The following is a 24,690-nucleotide window of genomic DNA, read 5'->3' on the forward strand; positions in this document are numbered from 1 at the left end:
CATGTCCTTACCTCTTTGTATCTCTCCAGCTCCTGAACGAAGGTACGCTGATAGAAGAGGGAATGCAGACGCTCTTGAGTGTAGTTGTGGCACAGGTCCTCAAAGGTGGCGCCACACTCGCGCTTCGCCAGCCTGGGGTTTTGAAGGCCCGGTGTGTCCACGATGAGCAGAGAGCACAGGGAGTGCTGGCTGGATTTCAAGCCCCTGAAGCACACAGGGCAAACACACATGTACACTGAGATACTTGAGACCACATTTTATTGATTACATTCACTGCATATAACCCCTTGCTTTAACCTTAGCTCTCTCCGCCACATCCCTAACCTTCACTAAACATAATCCTAGTTCTATGCTAAATGCTAAACCCAAGCCCCAAAGTTAAAATGCCACCTTATGCTCCTAGAGTATCCATTAAAGGCATCCAGGCATAGCGTAACATCCAAAACTACATTTATTTAAGAATATATTCAAGATGCCAAGAATCACAAACCAATTTGAAATATCAAATTTGTCAAGCAGAATTATATGCTTCCATCATACGGCAGTTCAGGCAAAAACATGCCATATTCAATTTGACTCAGAAAAGAAGTGGATCAGTACTAACCTGTTTATTAAAGAAATAAGGATAGTGAAGAGTTCAGAGTAAAGCCCCGCTGCCATGGCCTCTAAACACTCCAAGGCCGTAGCCTTGGATCCTGCTGAGGAGGAACACAAAGAACGCATCAGGAGTAGTTAAAAAAACACCTCCATGGACAAATAACATGACAAGCAGTGGAATTAGAAGAAGACATGTCTGTGTTTTGAGCTGTAAAAGGTAGACTACATCTATGGGCATAACATTTGTTTTTAAATGATGTACAAGAGCATCATATTTGTGAATATTAGACCCAAAGGCACACCTAAAGTTTTTAAATTGGGTTTCAAATAGTCTCTGTAAAGCAGCGTCATTTAGGGCTCAGGTGTTTCTGAATTGGTCAGATCAAACGGCGCCACTCATGTCTGTGCCTAGGGGCAATGGCCACCTGTTAGACTCCTAATTCACTCCACTATCACACAAAATAGCGTGTTTATGTTGCCTGAGGGATATTTTCATGTGTAAATGACTGTATGTTATTGTACAAAGGGGGGCGACACAGGAAAGGTGAAACATGGGTCAATTGTGTGCATCCCTTCTGTGAGAAACTTTTAACCGAATCCTGGTGCCCTTCATGGAAGTCAGAGGAGCCGCACATGTGAAAAATCAATGTGAGGCAATTATGATTTCAAGGACAATGAATGAAGAGCAGATCCAAAATTGCTTGTCCCGACAGTCTGTGTGTACTTATCTGTCAATAGCCATTGTAAAGCTGTGGTATTCATTACTAAGATAAGCTTTACTTTCTCCAGAGCATTCAATGTCCCTCCAGTGATGAGCACGGGCATACGTGTGTGCATGTGTATGTGGAGAAAGTGTGTGACAAAGAGAAAGAGGGGAGTGTGAGGGGGTCCGTGAGGAGTGAAGAGGAAAGAGTCTTGTTTGTAAATGTCTGTGGAGTACCTGCATCTGCCGGGCCATTTTCGTCAGAAGCCTGGCGAACGGAGCTGGCTCTGGGCAGGGTGCCATTGGCCTGGTGCTTGAAGATGGAGGAGGAGAGCTCCTCCAGGGTGCAGCCCAGCAGGTAGGCTGCCTTCTGGGCCCACTCATGACGTGCAAATTGTTTCCTGCCAGCTGAGACACGTGCATGAAAACCTCCATTAGCTCTTTTGCCAACTACCCCAGGCACATGGCTAGCCTGGTAGCTTTGTGACAAGGCCGTCTCTGACAGAATTACGTCTCCGGTCAAGCTGACACTGACACAGTTGGCGAGAACATGCACTAAAAGCATGCTCAAAGTGTGAGTGAACACATTTAGCCACCGTTGTGAGGAAAAAAGCAAAATATCCACTTCCTTGAAAAACAACCGTTTCATGTTCAAAAAAAGCCTATGAAGTTGAAATGATAATTGTCCTTTTTTATTATCTCAAGAATAGAAGCAAAACTTATAATTACGGGACACAATTAATTTATTTACATAAAGACCTCTGTTGGGAAACACAAGTTCCTCTTTTAATCTGGTGGCTGAGTGATGGCTACATGCAGATACGAGTGCAAACTTCAGTTTTAATCCACCATGAAGTGGTATCTTCTAAGACTTGAGAGAGGAAGTGGGGGAATTTCACACAGAGAGCAGTGGGCTCTATCTGTTTCATCAGCACCGCCGAAGCCATGCATACTTTTCATGATGATAAGCAGGACGGCTGTCAAGACAAGTACAGCTATTTAAATATTTGCTTTCATAGACATTTGCCACCACAGTTTTTTGAATTCCACTAAAACATCAAAGAGATGAAATTGGGGTTGACAAAATACCTGGATATTGCTGAATCAAACATCCACTCTTAAAGATAAAAATACATACATATGTATATTTGCCCCTAAAAGGATCCAGAGTCACTGTGTGATTTTTCTCTGTTAGATACAAATATTGACAGGTCTGTATACAGGTTCACTTCAGGTGGTCCCTTTAATTAGTTTTGGTGAATTAGAGACCAGTGCTGTCCTCTTGTGTTAAACTGGGGTACTGCACTAAACATTAATAACATTTAATATTGTTTGTGATAGTCAATGACAAATAAAGCCAGGGCAAAAAAGAAAAAAATAATAGATAATATATGGTTAGATTATTTTCATGAATGAATTTAATTTTGTCTTTGACGTGGAGACACAATCTAATTGTCATCAGTGTTTGGACTCTGGGCATAAGTTTTATCCCATCATGCATTGTTCCTTCATGAGAACCGCTGTTTAACGTGGAGACAGAAGTCCTCATCCATAAATCACCCAGTCATTTGCAGATTACAAGTTGTTTAATGTCCGTGTTATGGGACAATAATAATTACTGAACATTTTAACACTGCTCCTGGATGGTGTTGTACTGCCATCAGAAAGATTGGCAGCCAGCTGGAAGGGATCGCTGAAAATAATTTGGCAAGCCATTCGGCACAAGTGACTGGCAATTACAGTGCAGGCAGAAGGTGAACAAAGTGAACAAACACGTCAAAAGCACAAAATAAACGGGCGCTGCCAGACATGGGAAAATTATACTAAAGTACAGTAAAAAAGTGCAAATACTTTGTTACTGTACTTAAGTATAATATTGAGGTATCGGTACTTTATTCAAGTATTTATTTTTCTGACAACTTTTAACTTTTACTCCCTACATGTTAAAACAAACATTTGTACTTTTTTCTCCATACATTTTCAAAACAGGCTTGTTACTTTGGGTTTAATGCATTTGAGGCCAATTATTGATATTTTTTTCTCATTAATATGAAATGAGATTCAGCCTCACTAGAAAAACAGTCAGTAGAAATATCCTCCTTTTTTATTTGAGTACATATTTGTTCTTCAAGGTGATACTTTTTACTTAATATTTTTTCACTTTCACTTGAGTAACCAAGGATAAACAGTATTTTTAACAGAGTCTTTTTGAGCACAAGTATCTGTACTTCTACTGGAGTATAGGTACTTTTGACACCTGGGCACTGCTATATATTATATACTACTATATTCCTTGGGATATGTATGTTTATGATTCTGATGTGTGTTTGTGAACTGATTCCATAACACGAAAGTCAAAGTTAATTAAGAAAGTTAATTGATATGTATTATAATTACATTTGCATTGCAAAACACAGTATAATTCCATACGTTCAACAACCTTCTCTAACTCATCTTTCATACTTGAGTAGCTGCAAAATAAATACTGGTAAGCACAACAATCATAAAAATCTTTTTGACAGCATCAGCAGGTATCTAATTTTAAAATGAAAGTCAGATGCTGTGGGAGGCAGATCTACTAATTAAGAGCAAAAGAAACTCTCTTACATTAGGTTTCATCATACAAATAGCTTCAAAGGCGGGAACAAATCATCATGTTTAAGAAGACTGCTGTTCCCAATAGAGCTCTAATTAGAGCTCTAATGCATTGTTATGACAGGATAAAATGTTTGTCAAGACTTACGGCCAAAATCAGAATTGTGTTTTTCTGTCCTTGAGTGTTTCCCGCTTCATGACAATGACGCTCCAGCCAGCCGTTTTGGCTGTGCTTTCATATGATAATTCAGTAAGGATTAATAGTGTCAACCTGACAGAGTAGTTGAAGATGAGAAAAATACAATGCATTCCATTTCCTGCTCTATGTGAGCATTAAAAACAGCCCAAACTATGAAGACCAGAAGCAGCAGGACAAAGCTGTATCTCCGATAGTGTCCGTTCGTTTTCATATGGAAGTGCTATCAGTTCAAAGCAGGACCTGTTCAGTATCCAGGGACTTATTCTGGGTCCTGATACAAATTCGTCCTGCCTCACTTTTTACATTTTTAAAATTGCAGACGCACAATTCGGTTATCTGGATTACAGCTCTCTTGCATCACACCGAATGTGTTACCTACAGCGAGATACAGCAGACTCAACATTATTGAGTTTACTCAAAGTGTTAATAAAACAATTTCAGCTGAAAAGGGTCATTTTGGGCCATTGTGGCTTTTTCATCCACAGTGATGATCCTTTGCACCTCTGTTACTGTAACATTATTAACATTATGCATACGAATAAGTGATGCTTACCCTTAGTAGCTCCTGCAGACCCGAGATGGTAGATGGCCCCGAGGACGAGCCAGAAGGCCTTCTGTTCATCACCACTGATCCCCAGAACCTTCATGGCTGCTTGCAGCTTGGAAAACAGCTGGATGGCCCGCTGCTTATCCTCAGTCTGGCAGATTGCAAATGAAAAGATAATTTAATCATTAAAATCATTTTTAGAACTATTAACTATAAAAAAAATCTTCTATAACGTGTCTTGAAGAAATGCTGGGAGGTTGGCTAGATGTCAATTTACAAGTTAAAATAGGATGAACTAAAGTGATTGCATCTGCAAAAGTTCAGCGTTGTTATTGACGGATATCGGTGATTAGTCTGACAGCTGTTCTATTGGGAAAATGTTCAGTATGAATTGTCTGTGCTGAGCCACCACATACTGTTTATTTATTAATATAAATAAACAGGGGTTCTTGGTATGTTGTTCATTCCTGTAATGCGTCATCACATCCTACTGTGTGACAGGAGAAGTTGTTGAGCCAGTCAGATAAAGCTGCACTAAAATATTCAGCTGGTAAAAGTCATATTTTGTTTTCTTTCTTTTTTTTCTTTCTGGTTGTTCCGATATAGGTCAGCCTCCCATTAATAAATAGCATTACCTTGGTCTGGGGCATGATTCCAAAGGCATTGTTTTCAGCAAAGTGGTTAAGGTGCAGCTCAGTTCTGATAAAGAAATGAGAACACAAAAGATATCAACATCTCTTATCTCTACTAATGTCTACACAATACATGTTAGGGAAGCAGTAATACATCATTGCAACGCATCAGCATATTAATCCAGTGCAGAACTATGGTGCATTGTGCCCTGACCTAAGAGCGCTGTCTACTCCCGCCATCACGTAGTAAAAGACATTAAAAGTGGACTCTCCCCCTGGTCTTCTTGTCACCCTCGTCTTCTCCAGAAGCATGGTCTGAAACGCCACAGCAGAACAGGATATAAGCATGACAGAATATAACATTTATTACAGTGAAAGTAAGCAGAATAACAAAGCCTGCTGAGGTTTGGTGAAAATATATACTAGTATATGACAAATAGTCTGAGATCATAGCAGATATGCATGAGAAGGAAAAATGAATGAATGAATGAATTAAGAAATTCTTAGTTGACTAACACTCAAATACAATACAATTATGTCAACTAATCCATCGATTAGTTTATTTAATCCACAGATCTGTTCACTTTAAATCTTTAAATGTTTACCAGTAATGTACTCATAAGTGTTCAGCATGAAAAAAGAATGAAAAAATCAACAAAAGAACAATTTGTTGACTTATCCACTAAGAGGAGGCAGTTCTAGAAAGCATGAACGAATAAATAAAGGAATAAATAAAGAGATATGTGTATTTGTACCTGGATAGAGGCTGAGGTCACCAGACCTGCCTGGTCAAAGTCCAAGGAAACAACATGGGAGAAGCGACTTGCATTCCCATTCATACAGGTAGAGGCATTCCCAAATGCCTCCAAAACTGTATAGACCGCCTGCCATTTCTCTGCTACAGACAACAAGGAGTCAAATAAGGGGGAGAGGGTCTTAATAATTTAGTGCATGTTGTTGCTCATATAATATTTAGTATTCTTTTATTTGGAGTTCCTTTCCAACCTACTGGAGAATGTTTTATTGGTGCTGCCAGCAATGGTGACCAGGTATTGGATGATGTGTTGACAGTTGGTGGTCTTGCCACTACCACTCTTGCCCAGCAAGACAATGGACTGATCCTGGCGAGTGGTCAGGAGGTTCCTATAGGCAGCCTGGGCCATGCTGTAAATGTGAGGGGCAGTGTCCTCCCTTCTGCAGCCCTTGAACATTTGCATCACCTGGAAAGAATATAAAGAGATCACAGAGAGTTAATGTATTTGTACGTTTATTTCATTCTGATCACACACTCGTATTCTGCTACTCCATAAGAGATGCGTCATCATATGCACAGGCTGCAGCCTACCTTCTCAGAGTACATCGAAGGGGCGCTAATGGGGTTAATGACCACAATGTTGGACCCAGCATGGGTGTGCACCAGGTTACCGCCGTACCGCTGCCTCAGGGAGTGCATCACGCTCGACTCATTCAAATACTGCAGAGAAGCCAGGTCCTCCACTCGGTCAAACATCGGAGGGTTTGCCTGGAGTTCAAAGTCAAAACGGTCACGTACTCGCACCAATGTCATCTGTAATTGATGTGGTTCAAAGTTGATTTGATGATTAAATACCTTCTCCACATCGTCTTCATCCACATCCAATAAAGATCCATCACTCTCCAGGCGGATTTTCACCTTCCCCTCTGGCAGACTGCCTGCCTCCGTCTTCAGCAGAGTTGCTACATCACCACAAAGTGTGGAGTTAATTCATCACGACATATGATCTCGAGCTGAGTGCAATAGCTTCACCTTATCTTACATGTCTGATAATGCGTGGCAGTTGTATCTCTTTTAATAATGTATGGGCTTCATTAAAACTGAACACGCAACATGCTCAGTCTAATTACATACGACCGGCGGTCTAGTCTAGTGCGGTGCCCTATTTTTAACATTAAAATATCAAAAGCATTTTATAAGCGTCAATCACCCACCTCTACAGTCCAACAATCACCCAGAAACAGAGGCATCAACACTGACAGGATAGGAAGCTGAGGATTTGCTTTTAATGTGGAGGAATTACACGTGGATACTGACACTTAAACGTGGAATATTTTACTCACCCATGGAAAATCCATCCTTGTGGACAAGCCATACTTTGTCTGTGTTATACCACACTCTCTCTGCTGTTATCTGCTCCTCGCTCTTTCCCTGTTAGAAACAGGTTAACACTCGGGATGAGAATCACTTATATCATCGATAATTGAACATTACAAGATGAAGGAGTAAAATAAAAATAATAGATGAATGATCAAATGGACGACTGCATAATGGACCTTCACAAGGTTCCTACAAAGGGAACTTTCACGAGCACGGACTAACACACATTTCACATTCACGTGAGACATGTGTGGGGAACTGCATGCATTAGGAGGGCTTCTTTCAACGTGAGATGGTTTGTTAACATATTTAACCTCTAGCTTTAATGTCCATTACATATCAGCCCTCCATAGTATCCCCCCCCCCCCCCCACCTAAAAAGCACCCTTCAGAGCTCCCACTGAACTCATTGAGAGTGCATTTAATGTGTCACTGAAAAGAAATCTAAGTGAGGGTGAAGCAGAGGTGTAACTAAGTACATCACATCAGCAAAATACATTAGGTTAGGGACACTGCACAGGAAAAAAACAAATACAACAACAAACAGCCAAAAAGGGTTTGGAGTGAGTCATGCATGGAGTCCTGCATACACACCTGCAATCGAGCTAACAAACTGGATATGGGATAAGACTGCATAGTGTTTGTGGTTTCTCCCTCAGTGATATTTCAACGGCTAAGGCTTTAGGGAAGATGAAACCTGGGCTTTCCCGGTCATGGGATTGCCTCGCTAGCTACTGAGCTGTCCTCCCACCCACTCCCCTTTACTCGTTCATCACACAGGAAAAAAAAACACAAAACACACATCACTCTGAAACACGGGGGGGTGCAACCAGAACTACAATCAGTTGTAGCGATGGTCAGACCTTAGCTGCAGCTGAGTGTGCTGCCTGAAGGATGGCCACAGGGTCCTCAACAAGCTTGGGCTGGAGAAGGGAAGGAGTAGAAGGGAGAGCGGGGAAGTCAATATTTTCAGCTGCTAATCATCACATTCAATCGCGATCTCCAAGTGCATGATCCAAACAATGCAAAATACGATGCAGGGGGGAAATTGCACAGTCGTCACAAATTATTAGGAGTAGAAAAACAATACAAAACACGACCATCAGCAGTTCAACAGTAATAGTAAGCCAAGCAACGGTGGCAGAATAAGTGAGTCATTAAATGAATTCACCAAATTACAACATTAATGCATTAATGAGCAGGGATTACAGGTGCATTGAAGAGGAGTGTGTGGGTCTACGGGGACTTGTGAACAAAATGAATGTTCTGTCATATTAGCAGTCACAGTTGAGATCAGATGTACACGGTAAATGCAGGGAACCATGCAGCCAGCTATAAAATAATGAAACAGTCAAGAACTTAGCTATAAAGATGGTATTGTAATGCAAAAACACGAGGATATATTGTTATATTTAAAAATAATGTATCACTGCAAACAAATTCAGGGAGTTTTTTAAGTCACATTTCACCCTATTTGATAAAAACTTTTTCAGTATAAAGTATCTGAGAAACTTCTTGTAGTTGCATGTGACTACAGTATAACCTCAGTATCTATATGTGGGTGTAGGAGCAAAAGCAGCAAAACTGATACACAGCTGCATGCTGTGTTTATTGTAAACTGAACACATTGAAAATGTAACTATTCAAAATCTTGTCAGGAACCTTTGCCAAAGTCCAGTAGCCACTGTCACATTACAACATTCAGTGCCCACGCATAAAACCTGAATGAACCGAAGAGAGCAACGTGAGGACAAAGACGAGCAGGCACAGACAAAGTAGGGCATCGAGGGGTCAGTAGAGGAGAACAAGCTCAGACTCCTGCACTCTACAGCCCACCGTCGAGCTGGCAGTACCTGAGAGGATTTGCGGCCCCTGGCTCGCTAGCCATGCAAACAGCAAAGAGGACAGCAACAAGTCAGCATCCGATGACCCACAGAGAAGCAAAAATAGAGACATGAGACACAATTTAAGACAATAGGAGAAGGAATAAAAAGACGTCCCCACACGCTGACATATCATCAAGCACGGCCAAAACAATCACAATGGGCAACGTACAGTCACACAGTACAAGGTGTTCCTCTGGACCTGATAACAAAGCAGTTAATACTACAGAATAAAAGAGGGGAAGTCACTGAGCAAGAGAAACACAGAGCTAAAGATGTTATATTCATTATCAAAGGTGTGCAAGTGACCTTAAAGAGAACAAAAACTGTTGTCTTTTCTGAAACAAACATGTTACCAATCAATCACACAGCATGCCCGTTTACATAGCATTTAAGGATCCAATACTGAAGATTTGCAGTTTGTTTCCACAGGATATTTTTCTCTACAGTATAGTAACATTAACATTCAGGGAACACAAGTTCAGCTCACATTTCCAAGAAAGGCTTCACCATCAGTCTGAAGTCATTTCCATAACTGACAGAAAATATCCCTTTACTCCCAAAGTTTCAGATTTCACACCAAGTGGCCAACAAAGACCCCTGTAACTGGAACCCTACGGGCAGACAGCTTGGGACAGCCGTGGACCTGGGTATTTTAATGTGGGGAAGCAGGCAGTTGACTCAGGCTGATAACAGGGGAAGCCTTGGTAAAGCATGGCAGGTGCAAACCAAACAAGGATAGAAGTTACATCATATTCATTGACGGCGAAGATCCTCCTCATGCGGTTGTAATCCTCCTCTGAGGGAACCAGCTCTGGGACCTACAGTTGGATAGCAGGACCAGCGATTGCAATTGGGCAGCCAGGAAGTAAAATCAACGATGCAGAGGAAATTACTATGATTGTCCACCAAAATAGAAACCGACTGAAAACTGAGTGGGGACATTGAATTATGCCATGTTTAAAAAGAATGCTTTTGAATGCAAAACACACACTTTTACGTGTACCTTTGCAGCAGGACGAACACACAGCTGTTCAGTCGGTGTGGACTGAGCCTGAGGCGACGCAACAGGGGACGGCTTACCATCGGGGGCCACAGGAGGACAAGATGTCTCCTTTCCCTTCACACAATATACGCAAATATCCACAAACACACAATTTGACGGACAAATGTGCACACACACAGATGGAAATAACATGGGAAGATGACGATGAGGATGGCATTTCATTTTTTAGCTTGGTGTATTTTCTTTTAATTCTGTATTCAATTTAACACATCCAGAGTTACAACCAATATCGAGGGATGTTGTTCCCCCGAATTTAATTTTCCAGTTAATTCAATCAGGTAATGAGTAAGGGAACATGACTATTAAAAGGAAATTGGATCATTAAAAGTAAAGGGATTAGGGCTTGTGTTTGTAAATGCTTACTTAAGTAACAAGCTGGTGTTCTTTAAATAATTTAAATAAATTAGCATAGCCTCAGCTGACCTATCTTACAACTGCAACAACATCCAATGAGTCTATTAGGAGCACCTGAAATTAAATCATCCCATTTGGTCCAACTGTACGCATCAATAATTATTTGTTCCTCTCACATCTGCTGCTGTTTATATATGAATTATATTCAAGTTGAGGTTGTGCTGCTAAAAAAATGTTTTAATCATGATAAAAATCATTACTTCTGATAGATTGTTGTCTTTTGATGATAATTATATCTTATGGTAAAGACTGACGTCAACAAAATGCCATGTTGACATGTGGCTCCAGTGAGAGCAGAACAGTAAAACCACTAGACAGCACAAAGTCCACACACAAATTTAATTTCACATCATGATCCTCCCCAGAATATAAGAAACCTAAATCTCTCCCTAGTGCGGTCAAAATCACAATATCCATTAGCAAAAATACCAGGTGCATATCTTCAAAATGAATTCCCTGAATACCCAACTGTTCGCCAGATTTTATGGACATCTGTTGATCACATTTTCAGACGGCCTGCTGGCAGACAAAATGCCAAAGACACTAAATAACAGGACAGAAACATAACCTTGTCTGAGGTACAAATTGAAAGAGAGTCTGTGAAGTTTAAAACTGAGGACAGCTGCACAATTAATGTCCAGACATAAAAGGTTAGCAGGAGCTGAATTTGATAATCCAAGTAGCACCTCCGAGCCGCACACGGTGATGCATGATCCAACTGGGATCTGGGAACAGTTTTGGGCTGTTTAATTGGCAAGAGCTACCCATTTGTTTACTATATGAGAAAATCGTTTCATTTTTTATTGTGATTCCTGTTTATTTTAAGCATCCCAAAAGCTCATTGAAGCCCCAGCCTCAGTGGTCAGTACAAGTTCAAAGCTCTGCCTGCAGAAATTGACAGTAATGAGACACGGCTCAGTGCTCGCAGATAACTCTAACTGACCAGACTACCAGAGTGCAGGCCATGAGTGCACACTCATACCCACTGATGAAGCCTGATCATGGGCTGGCACATGCACCCTGCTTCCCTTCACTTATTCAGAGTGGCTTCATTATATCAAGGTCTGAAATCAAGAGCTTCTACTGCGGAAAATGTAACAAAAGTGATTGCGTTAATCATGAAGATGACATACAGTGTTATAATGCTAGTTGTAAGAAATGATGATCCATGACCAAATCTGCTCAAGCTGAAGATGTCTTTCAGGGTAAATACTGAGGAGGTGGCATGTTTATGCACAGTCATGTCTGTGTTTCTATCACATAGCATCCAGAGGTTAAGAAGCACACATGCATTTCTTTCACTCGGTACCTCTGGTTTCTTTACAGCAACCAGACGAGGCTTTGGGATGAACCCTGCAGGAGGAGCCAGCGGGTCTGTCTTTGGGACAGGGATGAATCCCGGAGGTCGTGCCAGGGGACTCTGTTTTGGGGGCACGGGACTGGATCTTCTGGCAGGGATGAAACCAGGTGGAGGAGTCAACAGATTCTGTTTGGGGAGCGGGATGAAACCAGCAGGCGGGGCCAAAGGGTTTGACTTGGGTGCGGGGATGAATCCAGCTGGAGGGGTAAGGGGGTTCAATTTTGGTGGTGCAGGGTTTGGTGCTGTAGTAGTGGGTACAGATGTGGATGTGGCCTCTTCTGTTATTTCCACAGTAGGTTTTTCCTCCACCTCTCCTTTCTCCTCTGCTTCTTCTTTCGTGTCCTCTTTGCGATCTTGGTTGCGGGTGCGAGGCCGGTGTTCCTTGGTTCTACCTCTGCCCATTAGGCTCGCCAGGCCCATGGAGATGTCATCCTTGTCCTGCCCAGCAACTTTGGTGGTTTTGCGGGTATGGAGGTCTGCAGCAGAGGCAGCCCTTGCAGACTCAGAAACAGCGGGCTGGTTCTGCTCAACTGGCATAGCAGGAACCACACGTCTAACAACTCTTCTCACAACCCTCACCACTTTTTTACCACTTGAACTCTGCTCCTCCCCCGGACTGTCTGAGCCGCCCATGGCAATGTTACTGTTTGACTCTTCAGCTGATGATGCGGTTGACTGTGGACCACTTCCTGTGTCTAGCCCAGGTTTAGTGACTGCCTGAGGCTGACTACTATCTCCATCAGACTGGATACAAACAGAGCAAGGCAGACAATAGTGCAGATTATGCCCATGGCCGACACAGATAAACTGTCAAAGATTTCAACCGCAGGGCTTATTCAAAAATTCTACATTCAACGGATTCATTCATTTCTATCTTTGGAGACCACAAACTGTCAGAAATGTACTCAAAACATTTGTCACACTTGGATGTCACACACGATGCATTTAGCTTTTGTTTAGTGAGAGTGAGTGAGTGAGAGAGTGTGCACCTCTGTGTCTGTTTACAGCTAATCTCAAACTGCATAACTGCAGACCACAATTTTGGATGGCCAGTTATTGCTGCATGCTCAAGGTCCACTTGTGGTTGCCGGTAGGGGCCGATAGTGTTGAGCGCATCTCTGATGAGACTAGAATGTACTTCAATACATAAAAACCTTCCGGAAAAAATACCACTAACCTGAAGAGACATATTAAGGCCAACCACCCCAAAATTGAGGAAAGTTAATGTCTTGGTCATAAGATAAGGTTGTTTGTCATTTAAGCTAAGAGCCAAGTTAACCACGGCGAAAAGCCCCTATTATGCAGGCTGTGTTGTATAGCTTAACCGTACTCATTGATCATAGATCACATTGCATTTTTTGTGTACCATTCTCAAAGTCCTGAAACAGCTTTTACAGCATATAAAATATCATAAGTGAATTAGCTACATCAGTGCTAATGGTGCTGTTGACAAGCCAGTAACGGTAAAGTAGTGTAGTAGTAGTGTAGTAACATTGCAAGCAGGAATTGTTTCACTATACTGAAGGTAAATGGTCCTCATTTATATAGCACTTTTATCCAAAGCATTTTACAGTAATGACTGACATTCACCCATTCACGCACACAATATATATTTTAGTTAGACTAGATTGACAAAACTGATAATCAAAATTTCACCTAAACTCAAAATATTGCTTGTTAACTTCCCAGGACCACTGTAAAGTCACCTGACTATAGCTAGCAGAATGTCGTGATCATGATTAGTGAGCAATAGTGCTATCTTGTACCACAGCACACAAAACTGTTTTCAGTGCATGAATTATTGCCCAAAAGCATGCAGGTGAAAGAAAAAAACACTTACATCTGGCTTGCTTTCAACGTTAACCTACACAAGAGGAAGCAACACGAATAAGATGAAACCACACATTCAGACCAAAGAATTCCTCCAGCAACACAGAGACGCATTTCAAAAGATTCAACAAGCAACAGCATGCAAATATGAACTGAAAGGCAAACAGAAAACACAGAAAAGCGAGACTTCCCTTTTTCTCCCAGAATGAAAAGCGTGATTTGTATGCCATGTAGATAAGTCAGAAGTCATGGAACAAGCTGGGTGACATGGAGAAGAAATGGAATGAAGAGATGATGAGAGAAAATGAAAAAGAGACAGTCGAAGTGAGGAGGATGTAGCGATGAAGAATGGGGGTTTAGGGGTGAGAGGTGGGATACTGTGAACTTGATTTCTGAACACAACGGGGCAGTGAGACCCTGCAGCTCTGAGGACAGAACACATGAAAAGGATAGTTTAATGATGGCTTCCCCCACTGTGACACGTGGGAGACATCAGTAAGATCGAGCAAGATCTTTACACACTGTAAACAGAACTAAAAGTCTGTTTACACTCGCAGTGGTGCTATTAATATATGTGGGCCTCACTCGCAAACTGAGTCAGCACACTAAAATTATTACATGTTGGTCATTTCAAAATTCAATCAAACATGTGGCACATGTAACACACAACACAACAAGTGTTACTGATAGCAAAACACATTAAAGCCAACAATATTAATGATCAATTAACAAAAAGATCAAACATACTTGCGATTTTCACACCTACATCTATACTCAATAACCAGGCAAACATGCCGATCACAACTCTTCATTAACAGTGAAGACTAAAAAGTGCAGAGCAAAAGCGAGTTGCACAGCAACATGTTTCACTATCTCTAGCCCTGCTTTCATCAGAGTCCACTCCTATAAATAGTTTCAGGAGCAAAAGGAGGCCATTTCTGGGACGCCATCGAGCCCAAATGGAACTGCTAAGCAGAGCATGTAGACCCTGAGCAGATCACACCGCTCGCCACAGACACAGTACACCAGAGGCCCCCGCCCATTACCTTCTCTTTAGGCCTGGTTAACCTTCCAATCTTCACTCTGTCACTGGAGCAGTGCAGTCAGGGCCGAGGCAGGGTAGGACCTGGGTCTGCAACGAGCTTACACTCACTAGTCCTGAGGGAGTGGGAGGGCAACGTCAAGGGCGGGGTCACAGTCAGCACAGCACAGTAAAGCTGTGGCCTGAGGAGTGGGCTGGGGGGGGGTAATGTGAGAGGAGCTGGGCAGGGAGATAGAAGAGGGACAGCTGCTGAAATACACAGGGGCTAGAAATAGCATTTGCAGAAGCACATCAATTAACACTTTTCACTGCAACTCTCTTCCCCTCGGTGACAGGGAATAATGAGGTGGTCTGCCTCATCAGGTGATAGACAAACTTTGATATGCCCTTTCAATTCGAGGGGAACACAAAAGCTACAATAAAGCAATTAAGAGATCTGTGGTTCAGTACAATGTCCTTCTCCAAACAGACTGAATGTTGAATGAAAGCTTGTTTAAACTTCCATCTCCCTCCACAATAACAGGTTGAGTAAGGCATTTGTCTCAGGGTGAAGCATGTACACCATTATCAGCACATCAAACAAGAATCCTCTCCAGTCGCTGTAAGATAAGAAACCTTTCTCTCTCTGCAGCGACAGAAATTCACACATAGATAAACGTGTAAACATATGCGACCGACTAAAGTATAGGCCAATCATCTAAGGCTACACCATGGCTGGAATATTTGTGGCATGTTCCTCACCATGCTTTTTTAACCACAAGAGGGAGCTATAAGCTAATATATTCATTTGTGTTTCACAGAGAGGTCTGCTCCAGCACTCTACTGACCTAAATAAAGAGATATTGTATTGTTTAGTGACAAAAAATAATAAGGATTAGGCTCAAAGCAGTGGTCGCAGGACCCGAGTCCAGATATTTAACAAACACTCCTCTACTAAAATGTAATCAGGACTCAACATTTAAACATGAGAAACAGACCACATATTATTTTACAACTACACTGCTCTACACGGTGTAGAGGAAGCTGTCAATACTGCATTGTTGTAAGACCAGTTGGGTAGAAAACAGATAGATTTTCAGCTCATTGCCATGTAGTGTAGCCAAACAAGGAATACACAGGAATGTACAACAGGCCTGGCCGGGCGGGGATGAGCTAATCCAATCTTGGCATGCACATTTCCTCTTCATAAACTCATTAACAATTTAATTTATCAAATATCCAGCGCTTATGTATACATTATAGAGTCTCAGTTGGATGTTTGTTGAAGTAATCAATTCAGAATGGTGGGAAGCAAAACTTTTCATTTTAATTGTAATGAAATAATAATCAGTTAATAGAGCCTTCCTGCTAAAGATGAACAAACAAACCCTATAAGCTGCTATAAAGCATTTCTTCCTCATGGTGAAACCAAAAGCTCATATTAGCACTCAGCAGGACCCAGCCAAATACCCAGCCTAACCTTACTATCTAGCACAGTTAGCTAATCCCCAGAGTCAGTTACTCGGACACGGTGTCATGTCGGTTGTTTGTCTACACACGGTTACTGCAGACCAAAGATTAAGGACTCGATACAGTGTTGAATCTGACCCAGTTGAATCCTCCACTAACATTAAATCTGCTATTTCTTTATTTAGCAAACCCTTATAATGTGGGTTGTAGTCCCTGTTAGATCTGACCAAAAAGACACAAATTATAGAAAATCTATGACAACATGGAGACAGAATGACAAAATCCCTGAAATAATAGTATTATATTTCTTGATAACGCTGATCATTTCGGATTTAACTCTCCATTCAGTGCAATCCACGTAAAGCCGGCATAAATCATGTTTGACCAGAATCTAGCAGAAATGAATTGAGGGATATCACAATCTGCAGTCCTCAAACAGCATGATGTGACCCAGATTTTTCTCAGTAATAGTAGGCCTGAAAATCAGAACTAGTTCTCTGAAAGTAGGCTGCATGGGCACGATGTAGGGAGCCGCACATTTAAACTCTGGTTCAAACCTGTGACTCTGGTGTTTAGGAGGCAATAGAAATAAAAAATGAACTCATGTAATAGCGAAAGACAGTATGGATATGTGCTGGATTTTTGGATGAGAAAGACTTAAACTTAATACTTACACTGAACACCACACATTCATAATCTCAATAAAACAGGGATGCATACATTATATCTGCCTGTAGTGACACTAGTATAAGTTTTACAAAATGAGGCTCAATTGAAACAATTCTCTCTTATGACTGACAGGACAAGGGTGAGTCTGACAAGTCTCTATGTCCCACCGACTGACAGTCATGGTTTCAGTCATAGACAAGTATGTCTGACTATGGTATACTAGCTGTTTGGAACATAAACCAAACAGCTTTATTCTTGGAAGCCTCACCTCTTTCTAATCCACACCTGTGCTAATACTCTCTTCTGCCAAAGCATCGCTGCACAGGACAGGGGGATGATGATGTGATTTAAACGGGAAGCTCGGGGAGGACATTACACTATTTGCTAATTTCCTAATTATAAAACTGTGTCTGGGCTGCAGAGAGACAGGAAATATATGGGATGAGAGATAAGTAATGTAGGGGAAATTAGATGACTATCTGGGAACACCAGGTCAGCCATGAGCCATCCTGGAATCCAGCACGAATAATTGTAAACAGCTCAAATTAGCTCCTGAAAGGTGTCATCTGGGATGCCGCGAGCCCTTTTCTGACACCACTGACATGGTGTGTGCCTCCTGCAAAAAAGCCATCTCACATCGCTTTCATAATGCCTCTGACCAACTGATTCACCTCGAACAGCCGGAAAATTGTCCAACAGTGCCCCTCCCTTCCGAATGTCTCTGAGGCAACAAATAGAAAACACATCACCGTCCCACATACACACTGCAAACCTGCACACATGCAATGCAACAGGATTCACTTATACAAACTGAACAGAAGCGTGGCATGAGAACTCATTATGCACCTTGCTTAGACACAGTAGTCGATCCTCCTTTAGTTCCCGCCAGGACTGGTTTAGGTAATTATGAGCTTTTTTTATTTTTTTAATTCTTCTTATCTTTCTACTGTTAAAACCTAAGACAGAAATCCCAGTTTTAAAAAAAGTTAAGAGCAAGGGCAAATATGAATAAAATGCTGAGGTTAAATGTTCGTATGGCATACCTTAAGAGTATCATCATTAAAAACACTCACACCTTTGTTTTAAAAAAGGAGATGCATCATGGTCCTTTTCAGGTTCATATTTCTATTTGGAGTTTCTAGAACATGTTTACATGCTTTAATATTAAAAAAAAAAATGTTAAAAGCGTTATTGCAGCCACTGACTCACTGTGTGTTCTTCAGCTACACCGAGTTTAGCTTCACTTCTACCGGTGATTGTATAGTGGTGACATCATAGAAGTCCTGGCAGCTCGTTTACAGACCTGTTTTGTGAATACAGGCTGTGTGCATGTCTTGTGGATTGCACATTGATACATTCACAGTATAGCACCTAGATGTGCTTTATAATAATAAAACAAATCTAACTTTCTACAATATGGGACCATTAAAGGTCCAAATCCGGTTTAACCTTTTCAAAAGAAAAAATAGTTCAAAGCTATTTTACATTTCATTTCATGTTTACCAACTATGAATGTGACTTCATATAATGGTGATCTGAGTCAGCAATGGTATGTCCACTGGCCTTCGTGGTTTAAAACTCATTATGATGAAGCTAACAGTGAATCAGGAAAGACACTGGAAGCTCTGGAAATAAAACAGAAGGGACAAAAACGAAGGATCAGTGTTCTGGCCTCATGTAGTGTGGACAATGGCTGCCACCCAATGGACAAAAGGTGCATGTGCTCAGCTGTGCATACTTGGCCTCGCCATGATGCATTGTATTTAGTCCATTATAAAGTCAGGGGAACATTTCAAGTTTCTTTCTCTTGATAAAGGATCGACTACTGACCTTTTTAAGAGCAAATAAGCAAATGTTTGAGATATGAATTATTCCCGCCAGAAACAGTAATAGTGGCGAGGAGATTCCTTTTTGTGTGAAAAGGTGAAGGGTGTATTATGCAGCCTAAAGCAATCTGTCTGATGTTACTGGCTGATCCGAAACCAGGTGGCCTAATGATAATGAAATAATGACGATAGAAAAAGACACGAGACAGAGGTAGAGCGGGTGTTCAAGTAAAACCAACCATGAGATTTTCTTCAATAGCTCTAGAAATAGAAATAGATGATGAATAAATAGATACTTTTAGACTACATTTTTTTTATACGTTTTAGAGGTGTATGTGCAGTTTACTTATGGACAGAGCCCGGCTAGCTGTTTCCTCGTTGTTTCCGGTGTTTCTGCTAAGCTATGCTAACAGTCTCCTGGCTGTTTTAATTTTTAGCAGACAGGGGTGTGAGTGGTATGAAACTTCTCACCTTGTACTCCTCAAGAATTAAGCATATTTCCCATGATGTCAAAGCAAAAATGTGCTCCTGCGACCCATATGGTTCCGTGGAACTGTGCAGAGCTCTAGATCCAGAATCCAGATCTTATTATAACCACCTATAAATAGTCTAGTTGGTTCTAGGTCACGCTCACATACGCATTTCATGCATTTTAAAACGGCCTGTCTTGTGATGATCATCAAGATCAGGTGAATGTAGGACAAAAAAAGCACATTAATTGTTTGATTAATTCCCACAGAGGTATAGTCCCATGTGATTTAAAATGATGTAACATTAGTAAAAAACACTGGATGGAAGAGTGAGACAATGTGATACGTGCAAACGGATAGTACATATCAAGTCCCTGCTGTTGTGTAGTGCACTTCACTTACATGTGATACACCATTTCTGTTTGACTTAATATTTGATCAGTGATGGCTGTTGGGTCTCTGTTGTCACTGTGGTGATGTATTAGATTGCTACACACCAGCCTTGTACAGTGCACCTTCTACATCTTATTTATGTGCAAGAACAAAAATCCAAGTGTGGCCCCACAGTATGATGTAAGCACTGAACTTTCACACCAATCTGTGCAAATCTGACCCAGCTCTCAACCCTGATGTGCTCTGAAAATAATTCTAGATCATCTCTTTCATTACACATAATATTATGAATTACTCCATCAGTGTATTTATCATTCTCGTACAGCGTGATTCTGAATCAATCTGTACCTGACAATTTGCCCAATGTTGTGCTGTCAAATGGAATTTATTTTGCCGATTAAAACATCTGTCTGTATGTATTAAAATGAATATGGCACACTAGAAAAAGGAGAGGCATGAACCCATAGTGGCTTACAATAGCCTCACCTATTATGAAATCAATAACAAAATAGGGCACAGAAATGTTTGTCACCATCAAATACTTAATGGGGTAACACAATGGTGATCGAGCCTATATTCCACTCATGACAGCCCTTGCAAACTGGGTGTCTGTGCTGACATTCACAATAATCACAAGATGTGGAACTGTATGGATCGCTGGGAAGAGAGATCCAAAAACACACATGCGATTGCCGTTAATCACCAACGGTGCCGCCAAAGAGAACAAAACAGAGATCTTTCAGAATGTATCTGAATGTAATCTATTTACATCATTATAGTGTAACCAATATATTGGGGCTTTTAATAAAGACTGGCTTTTGTGTTTTTTTCTACAGAATAAAAGTTTATAAAATTACAAAAGCATGGTAGGAACCTCAAATAACAGTACATTGCACAGCCCTAACCTGATCCAAAGTAATCTTATCAAATGTCTTAAAAATGTAAGAATGCCTGAATTCCTGTTTGTTGTGCCAGCTAATAGAGAGTTTAACTTGATGCATCCCTACTTGTTGTTCATGATTATCTGAGTGAAAAGAACTGAATGGCCTGTCAGCATCATCTTGCAAGACCATATGGCCATGGTCTGTGTCGGCGTTAGGGCCGTTGTTTCCTTCAGCGTCCTATTGTTTGGTGTCAAAGGACTGGGAGGGGGTGGGGGGATTATATATACACACAACACATTCTCTCTTTCACAACACACACTCCCCCATACATACAAGCACAAAAGCACATTACCAGTGTCATTACGGTTCCACCATACTTAGGAGAAAGAAATACCAACATGAGAAAAAAAAAGCTGGCATATACAGTAATTGCAGGCAGTCATTTTAGTAAGTTTTACCCCAGGTATATATTTAAAACCCATATAGCACAGCTCCAACAGGAGCACCAGCACCGGAACAACAGAAACGCTGTTTCTCAGTGCAATGCAAATAAAATAATAATTTCCTGAAATTTCGACAACAGAATTCCTGGCCAACAAAAAAGCAGCATTTTGAGATATAAGCACTTACAGGTATGAAATGATGCAATGGCATTGAAGCCAAACCGAATCAGTAAATGTGAAATGTGTGCAAGTTAGAATTTGTTCACTTGGTGGACTGAAAATTATTCAATAGTACTACTTACATCAAAAATGTCTTTGTGCAGGCCTCCAGTTGTCCTCAGCCAGCTGCGGTTCAACTCACTCAGCTCCAAAATCGGCTGCACCTTCAGTCGGACCGACTCTCCAGACTGGCGGATCATCTCCACAATCTCATCCCTGCTCTTGTTCTCCACATTGATCCCATTGATTTCCACAAGCCTGTCTCCTGGCACCAATCCCAGAGCCCGGTCCTTGGTCCCGGCACCTGGTTCGGCAAAGTGTACCATTCGCCGACACACTCCTCCGTCAGGCTGCCTGTCGAGCATGGTGGTCCTCCTCAAAGAGAAGCCAAAATCCCCAGTGTTGCGCCGCTGTAGCTCCAGCTCTCTTGGATCTGGTATTGGTGGAGCAACAAGCGTAGGCAACTGTAGGTCTGCACCAGGGAAGGTCTTTTCCACCATCTCAGGAATGTTGGTGACTTTTGCGTTAAAGTAGGACCTCACAGATGTAGTCCATACCTGCCCAGGAAGATCTGAAGCCTCCAAATCATCGTCCTTGTTGCTCTTCTGGGAAAAAGACACGTGCCTCTTGCCTACCACAGAATTCAACCTGGCCAATTCCCCAAACTTAGCTGCTCGCTCCTTCACAGAGTTGCGATGATGCAGTTGATTTCCCTTCACGTCTTCACTGGAGATATCCTGCCCCAGGGTGTTGTGAAGGCGCTCAGCCTCCAGGTCTGTCAGGCTGAGCTCCATGCTGGTAGCTACCTTAATTGGGATAGGACTAGAGATCTCCAACTTGCCCCTGGAGTCCCTCTTAGCACTCCCTCGGTTGAGGTGGAAGAAGCCCCTACGAATGCTCATCTCTTCCAGGCTCTTTAACTCTGCCTGGGACATACGCTCTTTCTTCTCTTTCTTCTCCTTCTTACCCAAGTCCTTCTCCTTCTCCTTCTCCTTCTCCTTGTCTTTCTTGATTAGGTGAAACATGCTTGAGCTTTGCTGTAGTCTTATGCTAGTTTGAAATGTTTACGGCGACATAAAATGATGATGAGAGAGAGAGCATCTACAGTAGCTACAGACCTGCAATATCATCTGTAAGAAAGGAAAGAAAAAACATTAAGAAAAAATATTCACTGAGAGCTTAGCCCATATTATTTAATCATGCTCATCTGTAATGGCATATATATGATATGATATAAGAGATGTGCAAAACAAATGCATACAGTCAATTCTGCATATGATGGTTTTTTTGTTGGTTTGTAAACAATTTTTAACTTCAACTTTATGAAATGTTCGTTATATTTGCCATGTGCTTGTGGCAATCTAATAACATTCTTCATCTAATTGTTGCAACACGTCAAAACATGTTCTCAAAACACTGTATTGCATATCATGTCATAACTCTTCTTGCAGTTTTGTATCATTGTAATCAGCCCCTTTTATCCACTGTGGAAACAGCCTCAGCAAAATAAATGACAAGAAACATTAATATAGTCTAGATTTGGGGTTTATTCTCTCAGTCCTCTACACGTTTGACGTTGGCCTACATACAAACCTCATCTGTCTTGCTGTCGAATCTCCAGCATCACCACTAAAAGTGACGCAGGTCTTTTGCACATTTGTGCACGAGGCTCTCCATCGAACCTGAATGCCTCGCGCATACATGCGGCAGACCGGGTGAACCCATAGACAGTACATTCGCACTTAATCCACACTTAATCACACCTACTGAGGTCAGAGATGCTATGAAATGGCAACCGCCTACACTCACTTTACAGCACTTCACAATACTGACTTTTCACATGAAATGAGAAAACACACTTGATATTTAGCTTTTACTGAAATTACTGTACACATGCTATAGCCTAGCTTGGCTTTCGCTGCGACCAGTCCAGAGCTTGGCCGTAATGCTCTCCTTTAAGCTGCTTTGCCCTCATTCTCTAGCCCCGGTGGCCTTAGGGAACGCTTTTAGTAGAAAGTGCGCATATGTCATTAATATAAAATAACACAGGTATGAGTTAACGCCATTGGCAGATATGGCGCCGACCTACCTGTAATTGCCCGCGTTGTTTTGTTCTTTGAAGTTTTCAGCATTTTGGAATTGACAGTAGGTGCGAGACGTGTAGCTTGTGATGCCTTCAAGTGCTGGTCGTAAAATCCGATTTAACACCAGTATGGTGACACAATTAATCTCGCTCGTGTGTGTGTGTGTGTGTGTGTGTGTGTGTGTGTGTGTGTGTGTGTGTGTGTGTGTGTGTGTGTGTGTGTGTGTGTGTGTGTGGTTGCGTGTTTGTGCGTGCGTGCGTGTGTTAAAAAAAACGTTGCGTTATGTTGCGTATTACATATAAAAAGGGGAATTTGGAACTTGAATTATGTGCATAGAAGACCACCACACTACAATCAATGATTAATTATTCAAGGGATACTTTTACCACATTTTACTTATGCTGTTTTCATGCAATCCATATTTTTATGTTACACAAGTAGCCTACAAATTGTGCCACATCCAGCTTTGTGTCATCGCATTCGGGTCGTCAATGAATAGACTGTTCCAAAGGTTTCAGTAATTCCAACGGAACATAAAGGCAGCACGAGTGTAAACCGGACAGCAGTGACATCTCCTGGTCTGTTTGCTTACTGGAACACTGATTGTGCAGGTATACAGTACGGTATACCTGTACGGGGAAATACCAGGTAGTTGTGCTTGTCAGGACCAGGACTTAAAGATCTTAGTTTGATGGACATATTTTAAACTATGTTGATTTGAGATTTGATAATACAGAATACACACATGTTGTTTTAAATGTTTTAATGTGTGTGATTCTAGGCCTAGTTTATACATTTGAGACTTTTGCATCTATGATTACTTTTCAGCCCAAAATCTTTTTTCTATGATATTATTTTTTATTATATTATATTGCCATGCACAACAGCAACAATTTTCAAATATATCTGGTCAAGGCAAATCCAGCCTGTTGTCCCTTGACATTGCTTAAATTTGGCTTTTGGCAGAAAGACAATGTGATGAGAATTAGAATAGAATAGCCTTCTAAAATAGATTAGAGCCCTTTTGCATTGCTGCTTTAGAGCCCATCCAAGAATTAAGTTGCTGAATTTAAAATGTGTCATCTGTCTCTTTGCAAAGGATCCTTTGAGGTCCTTGTTTCTTCAACAAGGGTAGTGTAAGTTTGGGAGCAAGAGGAGGTATGAATAAATCACAGCAAATACATTGATTTGACTATAATTACAGAAATAAAAATCATATAAGTCTGCACTACATTAATATCAGTGCTTCCCT

At 41.3% G+C, this 24,690-nt stretch overlaps 1 protein-coding gene across 13 annotated transcripts in view; it reads right to left on the reverse strand.

Moving 5' to 3' along the window:
* Positions 1-23,516, reverse strand: part of LOC311026336 (unconventional myosin-XVIIIa-like) — a 62,220-nt gene extending 38,704 nt beyond the window's left edge. For 2 of the 13 annotated variants that reach the window (XM_084029840.1, XM_084029839.1), the window contains exons 1-14: positions 23,444-23,513; positions 21,438-22,484; positions 8,270-8,329; positions 7,371-7,458; positions 6,883-6,989; positions 6,619-6,795; positions 6,283-6,493; positions 6,029-6,171; positions 5,488-5,588; positions 5,277-5,340; positions 4,648-4,792; positions 1,538-1,708; positions 605-698; positions 12-204 (exon numbers count right to left, since the gene is read on the reverse strand). In XM_084029840.1, the coding sequence (XP_083885966.1) occupies positions 12-204; positions 605-698; positions 1,538-1,708; positions 4,648-4,792; positions 5,277-5,340; positions 5,488-5,588; positions 6,029-6,171; positions 6,283-6,493; positions 6,619-6,795; positions 6,883-6,989; positions 7,371-7,458; positions 8,270-8,329; positions 21,438-22,379 (2,496 nt within the window). In that variant the 5' untranslated portion in view covers positions 22,380-22,484; positions 23,444-23,513. Of the gene's footprint in view, positions 1-11; positions 205-604; positions 699-1,537; positions 1,709-4,647; positions 4,793-5,276; positions 5,341-5,487; positions 5,589-6,028; positions 6,172-6,282; positions 6,494-6,618; positions 6,796-6,882; positions 6,990-7,370; positions 7,459-8,269; positions 8,330-9,259; positions 9,287-10,038; positions 10,111-10,295; positions 10,410-12,078; positions 12,874-13,969; positions 13,994-15,005; positions 15,083-21,437; positions 22,485-23,443 lie in introns of those variants that run through there. The other 11 variants (XM_084029845.1, XM_084029837.1, XM_084029841.1 and 8 more) reach the window with 9 other exon arrangements.
* Between the last annotated feature and the right edge of the window lie 1,174 nt (positions 23,517-24,690).

Source organism: Eutrigla gurnardus (assembly GCF_963514095.1).
Source record: "Eutrigla gurnardus genome assembly, chromosome: 15".
In the NCBI taxonomy this organism is placed as follows: domain Eukaryota; kingdom Metazoa; phylum Chordata; class Actinopteri; order Perciformes; family Triglidae; genus Eutrigla; species Eutrigla gurnardus.